We start from the raw sequence: 22,099 nt of genomic DNA on the forward strand, positions 1-22,099 counted from the left end.
CTTCAAAAGTTTTATATTAATCCGAAAGTTTATCCATTGCTCTTAATTTTTTTTATTTTAATTTTTTTTTTTAAATATAGAGGATTAGAGGTTATCTTTTAATGCAAAATGCATACTCATTTAATGACGTGGATAAGTTCACACATACCTTTCGTGCACCTTTGATAATATTGATAAATTCATAGATTTCATACCAACTAGATGAATTTTTAAAAATATACTCCGTTTTTTTTTATTTTTATGTATGTGCTAAAATTTGTTATACATTTAGATAAAATTTATATCAAAAGATAATACGGAGTACTTTATATTTAAATAATTTAAATTTAAAAATCTCATTCGATAATTTTGCTTATATGACATTTGAATTATTTAATTTTAAAAAGAAATTAATAATTTATGGCTCTCTAAGAACTCGGGAAAAAAAAAAATCTCTTTTTTTTTAAAAAAAAAAATATTTTTTTAATTAGGTATGGTTAGTGGTGAGTTAATTGGCCTGAAAATAAATTAGAGTACCTAAAAGATGAGCAAAAAAAATTCAGTACCTAAAAGATAAAAAATAGAAGAATGGAGTACCTAATTGTACTCTTAACTCCTTTAGGGACAATATAAAATAATGTGACCATATATGGTGGTCTTGTTACAAACTTCCAACATAGCCTAATTCTATGTGTGTTTAGAGATAAATAAAAACATAAGACTGCGAAAGCTACACTATGATTTTATGCATGTGGTGAAGGACGTGTCCCTATTCTTCACACTTAAAAAAAAAAAAAAATGGTAGCAACAAGACAATGGTAAATGTCAAAATAGATAATTACTTATACTTCCTCCGTCCTTAAAAGAATGATCTGTTTAGTTAAATTTTAGTCTCAAAATATTTATTCCATTTGAAATTAAATACCTTCCACTTCACAATAATATTTGTGCAAAATTAATTTTCCCATGTAAATTTTGCTTTTTCCATGTACTTTTATTACCTTTTCTCTTTACTTCTTTTGCAAATTTCATGTAAATTTACCTTTCTAATGTAATTATATTAGCTTCCTCATACACTTGTACTTCTCATTTAAGTTTCTTAATACCCTTGAAAACTCCTCAAAAAAGTTATTCTTTTAGTGGCAGAGGGAGTATGCAAATAGCCTTAATAACAATCTCTCCTAAAAAAAATCTAGCCTTGATAACAATGTCAAAACTCGAGTTTTAGAAAGAATAATAAAATAGGAATCACTTATACTAGGAAAAGTTCCATTTATTTTATCATTATAGTGTGTATTAAAATAATATGGAAAAAATATACTCCATATTATTTTCAAGAATTGTCTCTTAATTGGAATGTTTTTTTTAAAAAAAAGGTTAAGCAAAATCAATACTTCGAATATCTTGAATCCTGAATTTTAGAATATGAATTAAGAAAATTCATTTATATTAGGACATCATCTAGATTATGGTTATTTTCCATAATACGGAGTAAAATAAGTATAATTGTTGAAATAATCTTAAAATATGTCTCTTTTTTTCATAAAATAATTTTAAAAAATGTATGTTAAGGAAGTTAAAAATAAAAGTAACTTTTTTGAAAGAAATTATGACTACATAAAATCTAAATTTTGTATTTCAAAAAGAATAAAACATGACATAAAAAATATAGTTACCAATTTAATTTCTAATGCCATACATTTTTTATGATTTCAATTTGAGTACTCCGCTTATCACACCTTAATAGGACACAAATTGAATTAACCTAGATTTGACCTAATTCGAAGAAACAATCGACTTGTTAACCACCTCTGCAAACATGAAAATATATCTTTCGTTAAAATAGTGTGAGGAAATATTGGTAGGAGGCGAAAACTAGAAGCTACCCTTACCTTCCATTCAATGCAGTTAAGACAAACTAACACAGAGCCAAACAAAGTCACCAGCCTTTCAACTTTCATGCAAAAATCTCTCATTACACCTATATAGGAAACTTCCTTATATAGTCCCTACCACCATAAACATCTTCATGAAATTGACAAGGAAATTGCAAGAAAATGGCTTAATTAGACGTCAACTGAAAGCCAAAAAACTAAAATGCTTAGTAGGCCAATGCAACAGAGAAAATTTTCAGATATAAGGGTCATAACATTGAACATTAGCTACTCAAAAATCGCGCTTAAAATCTGTATATTAGTGTGAGCTGATCAGGAGGAAGTACAAGGAGGGAAATTTACGGTACCATAATAGAAGATGGTGGTCTCAAAGACTATAGGGAAGTACCAACTTGGTCGAACGATTGGTGAAGGGACTTTTGCCAAGGTTAAGCTCGGTAGAAACATCACCAACAATCAAATTGTTGCTGTTAAAATCATTGACAAGCAGATGGTCCTGTCAAAGAAACTTATGTCTCAGGTGAATTTCCTAACAAAGTTTTGGTTCATGCATAATATTTACAAGAATCATTACGTTTATAGTACTGATTAAGATATTTATAAACATGTTTGCAACAGGTGCAGAGAGAAATCAGAACGATGAAGCTCTTGAATCATCCGAACATTGTAAGAATACACGAGGCAAGTGTTTGTACCTTTCATCACACTCATACCCTCTATTTCATATGATTTACATGTGTTTTTCCTAGGAGAAAAGAACAAAGTTTTAACTCACCAACCATTTGTCACAGGTTATTGGCTCAAAGACAAAGATTTACATAGTCATGGAATATGTTGCAGGAGGGCAACTCTCAGACAAATTGGTGAGAACACTTCTTAGTTAACTTGGTAATTAGTTCTCAGTTCGATTATTTCTCGGTTACCTGATTCTGTTCCTGATTGTCAAGACTTACGCGGAGAATTTAAGTGAGGAGGAAACAAGAAGATACTTCCAGCAGTTGATTGATGCAGTAGACTATTGCCATTCCAGAGGAGTATATCACAGAGATTTAAAGGTAACGCGAATATCTGCAAGATGTACCTATTCTGAATTCTGAAAACTATCAGTTTTTTCAGAATTCACCTTGTCTTAAAAAATTCTGCCAGACTGACTGAAAGCCTAAATTCCCATAAAATATACATAGAAAATACATGTTAAACCAGAAATTGAGATTGATTAATCTGATCTTGACCTGAAAAGAATAGCATATACGTAGTAACCCGACTGATCCTGTCAAAATCCCAATAATTATATTAACTGACCCTGATATGTACTCAACCTGACCGACCTGTTTGACTTGTCTCTATATATATTATGCAGCCAGAAAACCTGCTTTTGGATAGCCAAGGAAACCTCAAAGTATCAGATTTTGGACTCAGTGCTTTACAAAAGGTACATATTTAAATGGTGTATCATCATTTTTTTTCTGGAATAATATATGAATTATTGTTTGATTTGTTCAACTTACTAAAGCTCTAATTAATGCTGATAGCCTGGAAGCTTATTATCTACAGCATGTGGTTCTCCAAGCTACGTTGCACCTGAGGTAAGAGCAAAATATTATATTCCTCTGTTGCTAAGATAAAATTTTTCAAACAAATAATTGTAAGGGAAAAAACGTTAGGAAACCCTTCTCACAAGTTGAACCCCTAAACCTTAATGAGACTTTAGAATCAAAAATAGGTGCGAGCTACTACAATTATCAATTTACATAGCAGACAAATATAGATGACTGATAAGTGATAACATGTATAAAAGCGATTGAAAGAACGAGCTCTAATTTTGTTTAATTGACAGCTGCTGAACCATAAAACCTATGACGGGGCAGCTGCAGATGTCTGGGCTTGTGGAGTGATCTTATTTGAGCTGCGCGCTGGCTATCTACCATTCACTGACGCCAATCTACTGAATCTGTACACAAAGGTATTTTCCCTCACAAAAAAGGAAAGCAAGAATGAAAATTCAGGTATTACATAAGAAATCTTCATCTGACATATTTTCCTCTGCATAGATATTGAGAGCTGAGTATGAATGTCCGAAATGGTTTACACCAAGTCATAAGAACCTTATTGGAAGATTATTGAATCCTCGTCCAAAGAAGGTAAGCGGATTAATCTTCATATATCAGCACTGAAAACAAAAGGTCAATCTAATCAGCCTCATCGTCTGTCATTTGCAGCGAATTACAGTAGCAGAAATCTTGGAAGATGAGTGGTTTCAGAAAGATTATCAGCCTACTGCAGGAATGGACTTCCAAGGAAAGAACAACAATGTTGTTCGAGAATTTTTTGAGTCACAAAAGGTAATGACTATGCCAATACAAGAAACACGATTGACTAATTACAATAAAAAGAACATACCAGCTAATAGCCAAGGCTACCTTGCAGGAAAGTTCAGAAGATGTAACCATCGCTGAAACTAAAGGATTTATCAATGCCTTCCAACTAATAGCAATGTCATGCGACCTTGATCTATCAGCAATGTTTGAAGAGCAGGCAAGTTCATCTACACTAACAATATGAGCAAGACAATAAATTATTTGAAAAAAAGATGCATATTTCTTATTGGCTGAAGTAGGCAAGAAATCCTTCAAAAAAAAAACATAAAGAAACTGTAAATTAGCAGTCTTAGGCCTTGTTCTCTTCCCTTAATTTTACTCGACTGAAACTTCTTTTACTGATTCAAACCGCTTTTGTTGATTAACTATAAAAACAGGGCGACAAGGAGAACAGGATAATGCTGGGATCCAAATACACAATCACTGAAACTGTACACAAAATAGAGGAGGCTGCAAACAATGCGAGTCTTTCAGTTGAAAGGATGAATAACAGCAAGATGCAAATAAAGCTAAAATCGAAGTTCCGTTCATTTTTTAATCTGTTGGCAGAGGTGGTTGAAGTGGCACCAACAGATTGTGTTGTGGAAGTATCGAAACCTGCTGGAGAATCAGAACTATATCAAGAGGTAATTTCAGGATTCTAACTGTGAAATTTTCTCAGGGTAACTTAATTTCTTTGAAAAATGCTGAACTAACAATATTTGATATGTTCTGAAACAGTTTTGTCGAAGTTTGTCTACTTTGCTGACATAAGGATCAGGCCAACATCTATTATGAGGTATCAAATGATAAAAACACCACTAGCTCAAGGAAAAAAACGCGTAGAAGATGGATCACTTGATATCGACTCCAAAGTGATTGATAGCTTCAAGCTTCCGGGAATTAATTATGTTGTAGTTGAGTGAAGTTGTATTGTGACAGTCAAGGAAATGAGAGAAAAGGCAGTTATTAAATAAAACTAAGCTTGATCAGTTGATCCATTTAGTATGTTCTCTGGTTCATTATATTCCAACTTCTAATGCTATTGGCAGCAAGGTAAAATCAGTAAGTTGAATGAACTACTTCGTCCAACTGAAGTTGGTGTGATCTTTGCAGTGATTATTTAAGACCGTAGCAGGTTCTAGAGTGTTGATTACTCCCTCCGACCTCCGTGTCGTTCAATGGCTAGTTTGTACTCCATGTTACACTATCAACGTGACTACAAAATCCAAATAGTGGCAGCATTGGTTCCAAAGCTTCAGCCATTTGTGGAGAAACGATCAACAAAAGATAACTTTAAAGGATTAATTTCAGAAAATAAATAAATAAAGTTCGATATAACTTTTACGCCTGGTTCCATTGCTGAACTTAAACCAGGCTTATAGCCTGGATCCATTACCCTCATCATTATATCAAATTCTGCACCAACAAATTCTGAATTTACTCTCTAATTTAAGAATAAGCAATTTTTTGGTGTAGCAGGCCACATCATGCGGTAGGGATTACCCGAGTTTTTTTGTCAGGGGTTACTTGAGTTTCAGTCAGGGGTTACTTGAGTTAGAAGGCCAAGTATTACTTGAAGGGTTCGGACATGGTTACTCGAGGGGTTCACTCGGTTAAGGGTTACTCAGTCAGGAATTACTTGAGTTACTTGGTCCCGAGAAGTCGAGTTACTCGGTTAGGGGTTACTCGAGGGGTTCACTCGTTTAAGGGTTACTCAGTCAGGAGTTACTTGGTCTCGAAAAGTCGAGTTACTCGGTTAGGGGTTATTCGGTTAGGGGTTACTCGAGTTTCTCCGTCAGGCTGCATACAAAAAATTCTGACTCAAGTAACCCCTGACCGAGGAACTCGAGTAACCCCTGACCGAGGAACTCGAGTAACCCCTGACCGAGGAACTCGAGTAACCCTGGCAACTCGAGTAACCCCTGACCAAGAAACTCAAGTAATCCCGGAAACTCGAGTAACCCATGATCGAGAAACTCAAGTAACCCTGATCAAGAAACTCAAGTAACCCCTGTCGCACGTTACAGTAGGCCGCATATAAAAAATTGTGATCCTTATGTTAGTAAAGTCACCTTTTTGTTCAGAAAACCTTTTAAAAAACTATTGGCTAGGAGAAACCAATTTTAAACTTTTTTTTTTTTTTTTTTGGTTCTAGACAACCAAGTTCCACTTTCCAACATTGACTGATGTTCACGTGATTACTAATTTCCTAATGACACCCCCTTTTCCTAAATTCACTCACTTTTGCCTCCAATTAAACACTCTCTCTCCTACTCTCTCCAATTCTCCATAACCAACACAGACACATTACAAAGTCGTATATTCTGTCCGAGTCATCCTTGTATATCAAAAATTCAACACCATCAGAAAATACATATCTTTATATATATTGAATACTTTAAGTTATACTGTCATGAGAGAGAACAGGAAGAAGAAGAAGAAGGAAAAAAAAAAAACAGCTCTATTGCAGGAAAAGTGAGAGCTCTAGGTTCTTGCATAACACTGGCTATGATAGATGAGAAAGGTAATAATTACAAAGATCATATACTAATACTAATAGAGAGTAAGAGCGTTCTAAATTCCAAAAATGACGTCTAATAGATGTACATGAGCAGAATTTTCAGTAAAATACAACATGAGCAGCTATATCTAGTCTAAGAAATGCAGAGTAAAGCATTATAAGTTTACAATTCAGACAAACCCATGGAGTGCAAGATAAGGAGCGATATTGCCGGAGATTAAACCAGGAAGTTGTTGATCATATGGTAGATAACATCTGCACCATCAGAATTCAACCAATAGCTCTTCACCTATGTTTATCGAAGACATGCAACTATTAGTACCATTCCATTGTAAGAGTTATCAATTAATCAATCAAAGCTTTAATCCCATAAGTGGGGTCGGCTACATGAACCAAATTTGATTATTCCATGTAATGATTGACCATTGTAAGATTTATGCACTCCACAAAAAATTGAATAAAAAAAATCATGAAAAAAAAAGATGAATAAATAGTGAGCACTTTACAGTCAGCTTCGAGGTAGTATATGTTATTTATCCGGACTAGCCTTTCAGCTTTATAGTTTTTAAAGAAGCAATTACAGTTCCGGAGCACTCCCTCCAGGAAAACAGAAGAAGGAAAAAAATATCAGCGGAGGTCAAGCTCAAACAGAACTTCACATATAACTTCTTTCAATCTATCTTGATAATAGGGTCCGCCAGGGGATATGGTATAAACCCTTACCAGAGTTCCAATAGATTTGAAACCACATCTACTTTTAGATACACTCTTTTACTTTATTCACCTTTTGCATTCTCTCTTACTTTATCCTACTCTATATTACACTCACTCACATTCTTCAATACGAGAGTTTTCTTAACTTGCGTATCTACAATAACTGAGTAGAACATAAATGGAGAGGATAAATACAACAGTACTAAGTAGCAGACTGAGAATGCAGCACATGCATTTGGTTTGTCACTTACCTGAATGGTGTTATGTGCAATGTATCGCTGTCTGCTCTGATGGAAGCTGACATCTACACGTTCCCAAGGTACTTGGTTAAGACCTCTGATCATCTCCTCTATAAGGGGCCAGAAAATATACAAAATTAAAAAGAATAAGAAACTGATAAGGAAAAGAAAGAAAACTCGCTCATTTAAAACAATGTGCCCTCAGTATTGAACCACATACTCGTTAATAGAAAAATCTTGCAAATGATATTTCCCCCAGGTATGAAAAAGTTTATGAATCAATAATGTCCTTTTTTAACATAGGAAAAGATCAATAATGTCCTTGAATATTATGTGTATATGATGAGATATTTAATAGTTCCATTCAAAAAACTGAATTAACCGGTAGCTGGGATCTATCCAGCACAGAGCCTAATATCCAAATTGCAGGTTAAAACAGACCTTCATAGTCGAGTGTCTGGTTATCAGCATATGAAGACACTTTATGGCGACCATTATCCGGAGTGTCATGCTCAACGTAAACAATATGAGGGTACTTGTCATCGTTTGCGAGTAAATTAGACTAAAAAATAGAGAGAAAAAGTAAGTTTAGTGACACATTTTTTTTATCAAAGACTAATGAATATATTGGTAAAAGTGAAATATGATAAGGAGATTCAGGACAAAGAAACATCAACCTTAGGTAGTTCATGCCGCCTGCGGATTGAAGAGGTGCTCCACCCAACTACATCTAAGAAGCAGTCAGGAACAACAGAATAATTGCATCCAATGGCTTATATAGCTCACATAACAAAAGAAGGGAAAATCAAATTTTAATTAGGGAAGGATACGATCAAAGTCAACATTGGCATAAGCAACACGCCGCTTGAAAGATCGTAAAGCAGAACTGTGAAGGTCCAAAAAATAACCAGATTATACTGATGAAAAAGTCAATATTTACATGTCAATCACGAGACAACTAATGATATACCAACATGAATTTTAGTTCATATGAATCAGAAGCCATACGAACAAGAAGTGGAGGTTTGCCTTCTTCGGTATCAGTTAGAAAGAGATGCTTTCCAGACCTTCCAGCAATCAAGTGCGCAGTTTGTGAAGCTTGTTTCTCCAAGAAAAGGACGCCACAAAGGAAAGGCAACTGTGGTTAAAACAAGTTGTGGATGAGATTAAGGTTTTTAATTACACTCTAGATGGCTCTCAAAAAAATGTTAAAAACAAATCAAGAAATGTATCAGCATAGCAGGACACAGAGCCCTAGACTTAGATGGACAAGGTACAAAACTGGGTGGTTCAGAACACACTGAACCAGAATTGGACCAGTACCAGGCCTCAACAGACCCTTGAGGTTGGGTATTTTATCCTTTTTTTTTTCCCAAGTCCTTCAATCTTTTAAAAAGACAGTCCAATGAACCAGGTTGTGCCTAGGGGCCCTAGGCTGATCCAGTGATCCAAGATTAAGCAATCCACTTAGAAGCTCTATGGATCAAGAACGAGTTGTCCTTGTGTTAGAAACTCTTGGATTTAGTCCATTTGCTCACTTGGGAGATCACTTGAAGCCCACAAAGGAGGCCATTTGCTATTTTGGGCTATATAATTTAGTTTGCTTTATCTTTTATTTAGGTTGTAATAAGGCTTAGAGGAGTTACTAACTTCCTCTCTTATTTAGCCGTAAGATTATGTGTGATTAAGAGTAAGTGTAACTCTTAATTGCTGATTCGTTACTATCCATTTAAATAGGTGTTACAAAGGAGTGAATTAAGAGAGTTTTATTTAGTTTTTGTAACTGTTGAATGTGGGCGGTTTTAGGGAGATGTTAAGTTGTAACCTTTCAGTTGCCTTGTTGCCCATATTTCCTATAAATTGGGAGATAATAAGAGAATGACAACTTTTGATTATTGAAAAAAAATAATAATAAAAAAAAAGAAGTGTTTTTAGTGTTTCCTTATAGCTTTGAGTTTATTCTTGAGTTATAAGATTAGGGTGAGCTTTGAGTGTGTCTTGATTTCTTGCCTAAGATCCTATAACTTTGAGTGTGTTCTTGAGTTTTGGTTATCTATCCCATTTCGTGAGTTTTTTAATGTAATTCATAACCCGTTCTATAAAGTTTGAATCCATCAACCTATATTCAGGTGGGTGTATTTAGACTAACATCATCCGGGCAATATTCAGGATCTAGCCCTTAACTTAAGAGTTTACACCTAGACTAAGCCAATTCAAGGTCACACCGGAAAAGGTAAACTTAGCTTGAAAACTAAACCAGCCTACTAGCTACCTCTATCAATCTTAGTGATCTACGAAGTACTAGCCATGCTACTTTGTCCTACTAGCTATATTATTATCCCTCTCAAATTGACCCCATCTCTCAAGGTGATGCTAAAGAAAAGCTAGCATGGCTGCTCCCCATGCATAAGTGACAGATGTAGTATCTGGATCACTAAGCACTTCAAAGAAGGGAACATACCTACTTAGTCCATCAGTGAATGACATTATAAAGCACAATTTAACGAGCATCAATAGTGCCATCTTCCGCCTCTTCCAGTCGTACTCCTTGTTGAAGTAATCTTATACAATTTGGCTGATGAAACAAGAGTGATCTCTCATCTTCGAATATAGTAGGAGAATGCTTATTACTGTATTATTGGATAAGGAACGATTTGCCATCAATGGGCAATTTAACTAGAAATGACACATCTTGCAGTGTTATTCCTAGTTTTTGCCCATGAATGTCAAAGGTGCTGGAAGTATGAAATATCCCTAACACCTTTGACACAAAAAACGACAAATTTTTTACCCAGGTCTGTTTGACCGATTTGCCCTTTAATGACAAAATTGAAGGGAAAATCGATTTATTTGACTGAATTTCCCATTAAGGCATTAATGACAAAATTGAAGACAAATCGATCAAACAAACCAAGGTCAAATTTTTTGTCTTTTGTGTCAAAGGTGTTGAGTTATTACAATCACATTTCCACCACCTTTGACATTCATGGGCAAAAACTAGGAATAACACTGCAAGATGTGTCATTTCTAGTTAAATTGCCCATTGACGACAAACCAGTGCTCATCCAACAATACAGTAATAAGTGATTAGGGGATTTTTATCCACCAAGCGCCGTTTGACAAGTGGACCAACCAGGTTCCGCCACGTGTCCACCCATGCCAAATGGGACAACCGGCCATCAAGGCCCATTTCAGTCTAGAAGCCCGATCGGCCCTAGGTTTACCTTAAACCTAGAGAGTTGCACGCTTCCCAAGGCTATAAATACTCGATTAATCCTCATTAATCAGGGGACCGAATAATTAACGGAACGGAGGAGAAACATTACGGAACACACTAATAACCGGCTGATCTCGCTAGCAAAGCAGATTACCTACATTAAATACTCTCACCTAGAGAGACCTTACTACTTTAATTTCTGTATTAATTACTCCTTAATCAGGTACTAACTTGACCGTTGGAGGCGGAGCTCTCAGGAGTCTCCGTTATTTTGCAGGTACAGGCGTCCGGTTCCAGTCTCGGAATTGTAGCTCTCCCGCAGGACATCAGAAAACCCCAAAACATCTGGCGCCGTCTGTGGGGAGAGTACTTCAGAGATGGCATCCAAGTCTGTACCGACCCCAGAAGAGAGGCGTCCCCTAGACGACCCTCAAGTTCAGTCGGACCATGATACCGAAAGTGAATTTGAAGTTGAAACTCATACAGCTCCAGACGGGACCCTAAGGGCCCGCCGTACCCGTCATACTGAAATAAGGGAACGGGAGTATCTTCAAACAGGAAGCGAGCCAGCAGGCGCACCGCTTGCTCGGCAACAGCCGACTGATGGGTCTGCTCCCATCACAAGGAACGAACTCATGACCTTCATGAGGGGATTCAAGGGAGAGATCCAAGAGTTGATCAACAAAAAACCGCCTGCTTCAGTCAAAGAGCAGGCGGCCAAAAAACCTTCCACTTCACTGAAGAGGAAGCCAGTTCAAGGGCGAGAGGCGACTCCCCATCCTAAATCTAAGAAGCGGGAGCCGTCTGCTCTTGATTTCACAAAACTCCGTTATCCTACGGGAAATAGGAAACCGGTTCGTCATATTCAGGCGGACGGGTCAAAGCAAACGTTCACAGATGCTCGGCACCTGCTAGAGCAGAAGAAGAGTGACCGATTATCAGAGTCGGCTTCTACTTCAAATTTTCAGGACAGTTTGCGAAATGCCTCGATGAGGCCAACTCAGTCGTACCATGAGAGTCAGTCAGGCGGCACCTCCCGTCAGTCTGGCTTTCATAGTGCGCAGGCGGTACCAAATTTGCCATTTGTGCCGCAACAACAATATTTTATGCAGCCACCTCCATTTGGTGGACCTGCAGCAAAAAACGTCCAACCTATGGACTGGCAGCTACGGCTGCTTAGACTTGGTGAACAGCCGTCGGCCTTCTCCAAGGAAATTACTGAAGCCGCTCAGCCGGCCAAAGTAAAAAATGTTTTAGTAGGCGCCTATGATGGCACTACTAACCCGGAAGACCATCTGATGGCATTCACCAACCTGATGTACCTTCAAGGGTTGGATGATCCCACTTGGTGCAAGTGTTTCCCAGCAACTCTCAAGGGAATTGCACAGCAATGGTTCGGCAACCTGCCGACTGGTTGTGTAAACAGTTTCAGGACGCTTGCTTACTTATTTGCCTCCAACTTTGCAATGAACATCCCTGCGAAGAAAACGACCCTTGATTTGGGAACAATTCAGCAGGGTGAAAAGGAGGGGCTTCGTTCCTACATCAGGCGGTTCAACCTGATGAGAATACAGATTCAAGGGTTACCGGATGAGGTAGCTTATACTGACTTTTTTAGAGGTCTCAAAGACGGGTCTACCTTCAAATTTGATTTAGTTCGAAAAAGGGTGGCGACTCTTCAAGAGGCCTTGATTGAAGCAGAAGCCTATATACAGGCGACTGATCTGTGTACAATGAAACAGTCGGACGGGAAGAGGTTCGACAATAGAGAAGGACGACAGAAACAGTCGTCCAACAAAGATGAAAAAAGAAAAGGGGTCTGGGCGGCTGATTCCTCTAAACAGCCGGCCAAGAAGAAAAAGGAATTCAAACCATACTCCCCAAAGTATGTGTTTAACAAGGATAACCAGTTTATCCTAAAAGAAATAAAGGGACGGCTCTCAATTGAGAAACCGCTCCCCATGAAGGGTTCTGCGAGCAACCGGAACCAAGACAAAATCTGTGCTTATCATGATGACATTGGTCATCACACCAACGACTGCATTAGTCTCATGCGGTACCTAGACCGCTTGGCTGATCAAGGTGATCTTGACACTTATGTCAAGAAATCTACGGGGAATACTTCCTCAAAAAAGCAGTCGGCCAAAAAGAATCAACAGGCCGACAGTTCCGATACAGATGATGCAGTCGTCTACACCATTGCAGGCGGCTTCTCAGGAGGCGGCCCCACTATTAGGGGCAACAAAGATAATATAAGGCGGTTAGATGTAAATTCCGTTCACCAAGAACGACCGTCCAAATATACATTTCCTGAGATTGTCATCACTGAAGAGGATCTAGGAGGAATAAGGGGGCCGCATGACGACCCTCTCGTTATTGAATGTAAAGTGGCCAACCAGAGAGTTGGTCGAATCCTCATAGATACTGGGAGCTCTTCAGATCTCATCAGCAGCAAATGTCTGTCAAAACTGAAATATCAGACGGACTGCATACATCCGGCCTCCCACCCTTTAATAGGGTTTGGAGGAGGAGTCGTCCACCCACTGGGACGAGTTGATCTACCCGTCCGCCTGGGCGAAAAAGGGGAAGGACGACACATGGTAGTCCGATTCCTAGTTGTAGAGGAACTCTCTGCCTACAACATGATTCTGGGTCGCCCAACCCTGAATAGTGCCAAGGCTGTTATAATCCCGTCACTTATGCTGCTTAAGTTTGAAAGGGACAATGGAACAGTCGGCTCCCTAAGGGGAGATCAGAGGATGGCCCGAGAGTGCTATCTCTCGGATGTCAAACCCACTGCTAAGGCCACTGGGTCAAGTGGAGAAAAAACAGACCTTGACAATGTCAAGGAAAGTGCGCCTGTTCAAGAAACAGGCGACAGAAAAAGAAAGGCGTCCCAGACAGAGTCCGCCAGAAAGGCAAGAAAATAGCAATCATTGGCAGAGGACCGGCCGGATGAGTTCCGCCCTCAGCCGGCTGGTGAGCATACGGACCTGATATTAGACGACTCCCGCCCTGACCGAACAGTCAAAGTTGGGACGACTGCTCTGAGAAACCTTGGTGATGACTTTCACAACCTGTTGAAAGAATACAAGGACATCTTTGCATTTGAAGTCCATGAAATGCCAGGCATTAGTCCTGATCTGGCAGTACACAAACTCGCTGTGGATCCGAAAAAGAAGCCGGTACGGCAAAAGAAGCGGAACCATGGTGAAGAAAGAGGTCAGGCGGCCGCCGCCGAAGTCAAAAAATTACTTGATGCAGGGTTCATTCGGCAATGTTACTTCCCAAATTGGGTTGCAAATGTGGTACTTGTTAAAAAGCCGAATGGCACCTGGCGAATGTGTGTAGACTACACAGACTTGAACAAGGCGTGCCCCAAAGACAGTTACCCTCTGCCCAAAATTGATAACCTGGTCGACTCAACAGCCGGCCATGCCTTGATGAGTTTTATGGACGCCTATTCTGGTTTTCATCAAATTCCTTTGTGGAAGAAAGATCAGGAGAAGACGGCCTTCGTCACTGATCAGGGATTATACTGCTATACGGTCATGCCGTTTGGTCTTAAGAATGCCCCGGCTACATTCCAACGAATGATAAACACAGTGTTCTTTGATCAGATTGGGAGAAACGTCGAGGCATACATTGATGATATGATTGTTAAGACTAAACTTCAGAAAGATCATCTGACGGACCTCCGAGAAACTTTCGCCACACTCAGGCGGCACCATGTCATGCTCAATCCCAAGAAATGTGTATTTGGAGTTGAGTCTGGGAAATTTCTCGGATTCCTTATCAACCAGAGAGGAATAGAGGCGAACCCTGAGAAGGTACAGGCGGTCATTGACATGCAGTCGCCTCGTACCGTCCGAGAGGTTCAGAAGTTAACAGGTTGTCTGGCGGCCTTGGGAAGATTTCTAAGCCGATCAGGCGACAAATGCCTATACTTTTTCCAGGCAATTAAGAAAAAGGCAAGGTTTGAATGGGGGCCGGATGCTGAGGCCGCCTTCCAGAAATTAAAGGTTCACTTGCATTCCTTGCCAAGGCTGGTCAGCCCTTTGCCCAAAGAAAATCTCTACATGTACCTGGCCGTCTCTGATCATGCGTTAAGCGCGGTGCTCCTTGCTGAAAGGGACGGCTGTCAACTTCCGGTCTACTTTGTCAGTCACGTACTGAAAAATGCCGAGTTGAGGTATCCCCTAGTGGAGAAATTTGGTCTTGCACTCTTCATGGCTGTTAAAAAATTGAAGCCCTACTTTCTGGCACATGCAGTCGTCGTGTATACCGACCAACCGATCAAACGGCCCCTTACCACCATGGAGTCCTCCGGACGAATGATCAAATGGGCCATAGAAATGCAGAGTCTCGAAGTTACTTTCGAGCCTAGAAAAGCAGTGAAGGGGCAAGCCTTTGCTGACTTTATTGTAGAGATGACTCGTCCTCCTGACTCTCAAGTTCCAGACCAAGTCTGGAAGGTATATGTGGACGGAAGCTCTACTTCAAACGGTTGTGGAGCAGGCGTCGTATGTCAATCTCCAGAGGGCGACAGGTTCGAGTATGCTCTACGCTTCAGTTTCCAGGCTTCAAACAATGAGGCAGAATATGAAGCTTTACTAGCCGGGATCCGCATGTGTAAGGCGGCCGGGGCAAGGAAAATAGACGCCTGTTCTGATTCACAACTGATAGTGAGTCAGTACAATGGCGAATACGAAGCAACACATCCGGCCATGATCAAATATTTACAGGCGGTCCGACAAGCAGTCGGCTCCCTTGAGGATTTCCATCTGATCCAAGTACCGAGATCAGAAAACAACCAGGCAGATGCACTCTCGAAATTAGCATCATCCGCCTCCTCCGATACTCCTCGAACTGTGTTTTGGGAAGTAATGGAGAAGAGAAGCATCGAGGAAAATCCTATTGGAATTCTAGACAGAAGCTCAACCTGGATGGATTCAATCAGGGCATATCTGACAAACGGTACACTGCCGGATGATCCTCAACAGGCGGCATCACTGAAAAAACGAGCCTCCTGTTTTGAAATGATACAGGGGGAACTGCACAAGAGGGGGCACCTTCAACCCTTCTTAAAGTGTGTTACTCCTGAAAAGGGACGAGAGATACTAGATGATCTTCACTCTGGTTTCTGTGCTTCCCATATAGGTGGTAGGATGCTTGCTCAAAGGGCAAGGCGGCAGGGCTACTTTTGGCCTACTTTGGAAGCAGATGCAATGGAGATGGTGAAAAAATGTGACAAGTGCCAAAGGTTTGGCAAATTAATTCACCGTCCGGCTACTGACCTCACTACCATTCACAGCCCACTACCGTTTGCTAAGTGGGGCATGGACATTCTGGGTCCATATACGCCTGCTACAGGCGGCAGAAGGTATATACTTGTTGCCGTTGACTACTTCACTAAATGGGTAGAGGCGGAGGCTGTAAAGGGAATCAAGACGAAAGATGTAATTTCATTCATTTGGAAAAACGTCATCACTCGGTTCGGGGTTCCCATGTCTATGGTTTTTGATAATGGTCCCCAATTTGAGACGCCTGTTCTCAAAAGCTGGTTGGGAGACCAAGGAATTGGACATTACTTTGCATCTGTCGGCCGTCCACAAGCAAACGGCCAGGTAGAAGCCTTTAATAAAATCATCTCAGACGGTCTCAAGAAAAAAATTGAACGAGCAGGCGGCCTATGGGCAGATGAACTACCACATGTTCTTTGGGCCATTAGGACGACTGAAAAAGGGGCGACTGGAGAAACTCCATTCCTCCTAACTTATGGTGCATAAGCTGTTCTTCCAATAGAACACTACGAGCCGACTCTTCGAGTAATGCTATATGACGAAGAGGCAAACTGGGAAGCTATGCGCCTGGCATTAGACTCACTTCCTGAAAAGAGGGGCAATGCTGTTTTGCGCCATGAAATCTACCGCCTGAGAATGACTAGATCATACAACAAAAAAGTGCACAGGCGTCCACTCAAAGTAGGGGACTTTGTACTTAGAAAAATGGAAGCAGTTGGTAGGGCTAACGAGTCTGGCAAACTAACTCCCAACTGGGAAGGACCCTACCGAATCTGTGCGGAAGTCAGGGACGGTACCTACCGTCTGGAAACACCAGACGGACAACCGTTGCCTCGAACTTGGAATGTAGATAACCTTAAGAAATATTTCTTTTGAATGATGTAAAGTAAAGAGCTACTTAATAAAGTTGGCACTTACTATTCAATTTTGTATTACGAGGGGCATGCCGTCTGTACCTTTACAGTCGGCTACTCTCCATTGAGTTTCACTCTTTATCTTTACAGGGGCATGCCGTCTGTTCCATTACAGTCGGCTACTCTCCCTCGAGTATTTTACTCACAATACTTAGCTAAAAAGTTTAGGGCCTGGCCGATCCTGTAACTAACAGGCGGCTACCCTTCTTTTACTTAGCACATACGTTCACCAAAAACATACCAAGGCCACTGGCCGAATGATCAGACCAGGCGCCTAGTCAACTGATCTAACTTTTAAAAACTAATCCGACCTGTCCCAACATTATAGCAGGCGTCCGGCGGCATCCATTCGGATGAAATTCGTCGCAGAGAGCAGCTCCCTTTTGGGTGGAACATTGTTCTATAAACTAATTACACGGCACCTATACGACTGTCCCAAAGGGCAACCACGTAGCCGTTTTTGAGACAAGGATAACTCTATCACTAACCAAACCAGTGGTAGCAGTTGACATCTGAGTCAGATGACCGCCTGTATTACTTGGGATAAATGCAGGGGGTACCTATTGAGTTAATAGCCAACAAACATTGGCGAATCAAGGGGTCTAGCCGGCCTACGCCGCCTGGTACCTCTACTTCTCAAACAAAAGTGACGGCGACTGAGTAACTCCAAAGTTAACTCATAGTCACTCCTTCAAATTTGGTATGGAACCTAAAAAGTTTGAGTCGTCCGCCTGTTTTATACAAACAAGGGCACTCGAACCCCTATTCCTACTGGATAACCTATTGAGTAAATAGCCAACAAACATTGGTAAATCAAGGGGTCTAGCCGGCCTACGCCGCCTGATACCTTTACTACTCAATCAAGATTGTGACGAAGACTAAGTAACTCCTATGTTAACTTAATAGTCACTCAAACTTAGTACTGAGCCTAAAAGGTACGAGTCGTCCACTTGTTTTTAATAAACAAAGGCTCTCAACCAATACTCTTGCTAGGTTAACAAATAACAAATTAGAGGCCAACATTGGCAATAAAGGGAAACAACCGGTACCCGCCGCTTGTTTTCCTACTTAAATTCCTTGGCTACTTGGTAATTCTATTTACTTGGTCAAATTGAATAAAGAGTTCGAATACCGATTGATTAAATGGCCGACTGATCATCTATCCTGGAAACAGACAACCAGTCGTCCAGGGCATAGGCGGCATACTTACTATTTGTACCTGTCTTAACGTTCGGCCATACACAACAGTCTGTCTAGTGAGCAAATTTCAAATACTTAGACAAATTTGAACAAAAACAAAAACTTTGATTAAAATGAGCCGGCCATAAAAGACCAGCAGAATATTCAAAACCCGGCCCCCTGGCCGGGTAATTACAAAGCAAACGGCACGCAGGCCGTGAAAAAAAAAAATATACTTAAAGCTTAAGAAGGGGGCAGTTCAGTATCAGCAGCAGCCGCCTGGTCAGCACTCTTCTTGCTGGACTCGGCCTTAGCTGCATCATCTTTTGATGCCTTACCCCCAAGTGGCACAAGCGCCACAACCGGCTCTTCCTCCTCCAACGCAACGTCCATCGCCTCTTCTTCAGCAGCCGCCAGGATCTGTTGATTATATATTTCCGAACACTGGCGGTACGTTCTTTCCCATGAGGCAAAGTCGGCACTGGGGAACAGTCGTCCCCAGGTCATGCGTTGGATTTGGGCGGAGTCTTCCACCATCTCCCGGACGAGCTCTTGTTTTTCTTGCTCGGCCTTGTCCGAGAGCTCTTGGGTAAGACTCTTCTCCTGGTTCACCAGGCGTTCTTTTACGTTAGCCAAAGATTTCTCCATGGCTTCGTAAGAGTGCATTTTCTGACGAAGGGGCTTCAGCTCGGCTTTAAGTTTGGTGACGGTCCCCTCCAGCTCGTCAACCTTCTTTTGGGCCGCCTCTAGCTGAGCCCGAACAGCGGCGGTCGCCTGCGCCTGATAATAAAGAAGATCAATGGTCAGTACTTCATTTGGGCAATTTGAAACATTGCCTTATCACAGCTGGAGGCGGCCATAGCCTTTGCGGCCTTTACCTCTTTGTTTTTCCGATCAATCGGCTTGCGAAGGCTGTTTGACTCGGAGCAGGGCCTAAGTACAAAGAAAAACAGGCGTCAGTTTCCAATCATAAGGGTTAACAGGCGTCCTGGAACTTCAAAAGGGTATACCTCAGCTAGGATCCCCGAAATTCCATCGAGGTCAAGGGTGCCGGCACCCTTGACCGCCTCCCTGTCAGAGGAGGAACTACTTTAACCATTGACTTGGCTACCTCAACCAAGTCAAGTCCCTGGGGGCCGGCTGCATTAAGCAGAAGGAAAAACAAGTTAGACCTAATCAAGAAGGAAGCAAGAGTGAGTTTTTACAAGCAAGTGTCCATACATCTAGGCGGCCCCGCCTGGGTTTTTGAAGAAGTGGCCGGCTGCTTCTCAGCCGCCACTGTTTTCCTGGAAGACCCAGGAGAGCTTGCAACAGTCGTTCTCCGGGCCTTGGGGTCCGGCTGTTGCGAGGAAGAAGCCCTTGGAGTGCCAGACTGAAAACAAAAAGAGTTAGTATATGCATAATACAACTTAAAGGGGAAGAGTTTTCAAAGCTTACCAAGGGTGCCTCCTTGCTGGGGAGTCGGCGTACGACTGCTTCATTAGCGAAACCCGCAGCATGGCCGCCGCAGTCTTAGATGCTGTTATTTTACTCATGGCGTCGGCTGAAAGAAATAAACAGCAAAGTTAGTAAAAATCCAAGTAAAACAAGGCGTGAAAAAACAGAGTATTCGTCAGGCGGCTACCTCTAGAGCACGACTGCCGAGGCACAGGCGGCCAAGAAGTACTCATCATAGAGCCACTTGAAGCTCGGGACGCAGTGTAGGGGTACTTGCTCTCGTACCCCTGAAGTAGAGTTCACCCTAGTCTCTACTTTGAAGAGTCCTTTGTCTAGGATCTCTCTTTTAGCCTTTGGGGGAACAGGCGGCATGCTGCGGCCGCCTGCAAGAAGAGGCGGATCCCTGTTCCACTTGTTAAAACGTTTGTTCAGCTCCGTGTCTGAACTCTCGATAATAAGGAAGGTGTTCCGCCAATCCTTCCATTTGTTTGCCTTACCTCTCGTCATGAGGTAACCCCTGTGGCTTGTTAGTTGATACCAGCCGGTACCTCCCGACTTAGGGGTCCGGCTGAGATAGTTCATGTGGGCGAAAGCCTCAAAACTTGGCTCACCCCGTTCAGTTCGCACCCGGCCACATAGCCGAGTAGTTTACCCAAGAGTTGGGGCTAACTGCCATAACCCAGATCATACCCATCTAAAATCCGCTGAACAGCCGGATGTAATGGGAAGCGCAGACCAGCTTTGATGGCCGCCACATAGCAGCCAAAACAGCCGTCACCATAGCTGGTACCAGCCGGCCAGACGACAGTATCTTCTGGATCCGGCACAAACAGTAAATACTCCGGGCCCATTTTGTGGTTAGCAATAAAGCTCGCCACGTTGTCTCGCATGGTTGCGATCCGGCCCCGGGGCACCCTGCAGTAGTAGGGGGTGTTTTCCTCTCTGTAAGAGGCGGACGGCTCTGCCCAATTATCCCCCTTCTCCACTGCATGGGAACTTCTCGCCTCTTGTAGGCGGTTATGTTTTTCTTCTGAGTCAGAAGAACTATGGTCAGAAGAACTATGGTCAGAAGAGCTGGAATCGGACTCGTCCCCTGACGAGTCCGAAGAGGACGACGCCTCCCCCTCTCCTAGAGGGGCCCGCCTCCTCTCCCTTAGAAGGAGCAGAAGGTAAATTAGACATGTCCACGGTTAGATGAGAAGGGAACACCTTGGTCCCTCTCTCAGAACTGTCAGCTTGACAGTCGCCTCGTTCCACATCTGGCGCCTGGTCAGATGTTTCGCTAAGGAGTACCCTTTGGGAGGAGCCGTCTGAGTTTGATATTCTAGCAGTCTTTTTTGTTCTGGCCATCACGTTCTGCATAGACACAGATTCAGTCGGACTTTGTATAAAGGGCAAAGATGGGTCCAGAAAAGGGCAGGCGGCACTCCTAGTCCTAGATTCAGCCGTCCCCGGTGACCGGCTGATCACTAACTTAGGGCGTGTCGTGTGCTTCCATGGTGCCATTTCAAAAAATAAAAAGAAAATTAAGAGTAAGAGAACTGAGTTACCTGAACGGATGACAGTTGATGAAGTCCTGAAAGTTCGGGTCAGTCGGCTTGTCAGAACAGGCGGTAGGCAGAAAAAGTCCGAAAATGTCAGAGCAAGTTCAGGGGTCCGAATGTTCTCGCAAAAATTCTCAAATGTGAAAATGACCGAAGTCAGCACTTCCTTTTATAGGCAAAATGAGAAGGCGAAGGGTCGCTTCCGAATTCAAATTTGGGCGGGAGAATCTCCCGGCCGTCTGCAAGGTGACACCTGTAACGGGCCGTCGCCTGTCACCGTGCGACACCTGTCACAGGCGACACGTGACCAGTCGCGTGCCACCTGTGAGGGGCAAATGATTAGGGGATTTTTATCCACCAAGCGCCGTTTGACAAGTGGACCAACCAGGTTCCGCCACGTGTCCACCCATGCCAAATGGGACAACCGGCCATCAAGGCCCATTTCAGTCTAGAAGCCCGATCGGCCCTAGGTTTACCTTAAACCTAGAGAGTTGCACGCTTCCCAAGGCTATAAATACTCGATTAATCCTCATTAATCAGGGACCGAATAATTAACGGAACGGAGGAGAAACATTACGGAACACACTATAACCGGCTGATCTCGCTAGCAAAGCAGATTACCTACATTAAATACTCTCACCTAGAGAGACCTTATTACTTTAATTTCTGTATTAATTACTCCTTAATCAGGTACTAACTTGACCGTTGGAGGCGGAGCTCTCAGGAGTCTCCGTTATTTTGCAGGTACAGGCGTCCGGTTCCAGTCTCGGAATTGTAGCTCTCCCGCAGGACATCAG

The 22,099-nt window shown here is 41.8% G+C and overlaps 2 protein-coding genes across 2 annotated transcripts in view; one reads left to right on the top strand and one right to left on the bottom strand.

The window, feature by feature from the left end:
• Positions 1–1,906: 1,906 nt before the first annotated feature.
• Positions 1,907–5,340, top strand: LOC110721087 (CBL-interacting serine/threonine-protein kinase 21-like). Its single transcript, XM_021900210.1, has 12 exons — positions 1,907–2,394; positions 2,493–2,555; positions 2,666–2,737; positions 2,822–2,929; positions 3,235–3,306; positions 3,407–3,460; positions 3,712–3,837; positions 3,926–4,015; positions 4,094–4,216; positions 4,302–4,409; positions 4,630–4,878; positions 4,973–5,340. The coding sequence occupies exons 1-12, from the start codon at positions 2,233–2,235 to the stop codon at positions 5,003–5,005; spliced, it is 1,260 nt and encodes a 419-aa protein (XP_021755902.1). The 5' UTR covers positions 1,907–2,232; the 3' UTR covers positions 5,006–5,340.
• A 1,338-nt stretch (positions 5,341–6,678) lies between these two features.
• LOC110721088 overlaps positions 6,679–22,099 on the bottom strand; it is a 44,332-nt gene continuing 28,911 nt past the window's right edge. The window contains exons 5-10 of the mRNA XM_021900211.1: positions 8,683–8,846; positions 8,539–8,594; positions 8,386–8,438; positions 8,150–8,270; positions 7,721–7,818; positions 6,679–7,044 (exon numbers count right to left, since the gene is read on the bottom strand). Of these exons, the coding sequence (XP_021755903.1) occupies positions 6,973–7,044; positions 7,721–7,818; positions 8,150–8,270; positions 8,386–8,438; positions 8,539–8,594; positions 8,683–8,846 (564 nt within the window). The 3' untranslated portion in view covers positions 6,679–6,972. The remainder of the gene's footprint in view (positions 7,045–7,720; positions 7,819–8,149; positions 8,271–8,385; positions 8,439–8,538; positions 8,595–8,682; positions 8,847–22,099) is intronic.

Source organism: Chenopodium quinoa, unplaced genomic scaffold, assembly GCF_001683475.1.
Source record: "Chenopodium quinoa cultivar QQ74 unplaced genomic scaffold, ASM168347v1, whole genome shotgun sequence".
NCBI classification, from domain to species: domain Eukaryota; kingdom Viridiplantae; phylum Streptophyta; class Magnoliopsida; order Caryophyllales; family Amaranthaceae; genus Chenopodium; species Chenopodium quinoa.

Bases quoted from the DNA above. Each gene is read 5' to 3' on its own strand.
- LOC110721087 (XM_021900210.1), top strand. From the start codon at position 2,233: ATGGTGGTCTCAAAGACTATAGGGAAGTACCAACTTGGTCGAACGATT. The intron at 2,395-2,492 runs GTGAATTTCCTA...TGTTTGCAACAG, and splicing joins CAAAGAAACTTATGTCTCAG to GTGCAGAGAGAAATCAGAAC. The intron at 4,217-4,301 runs GTAATGACTATG...GCTACCTTGCAG, and splicing joins AATTTTTTGAGTCACAAAAG to GAAAGTTCAGAAGATGTAAC.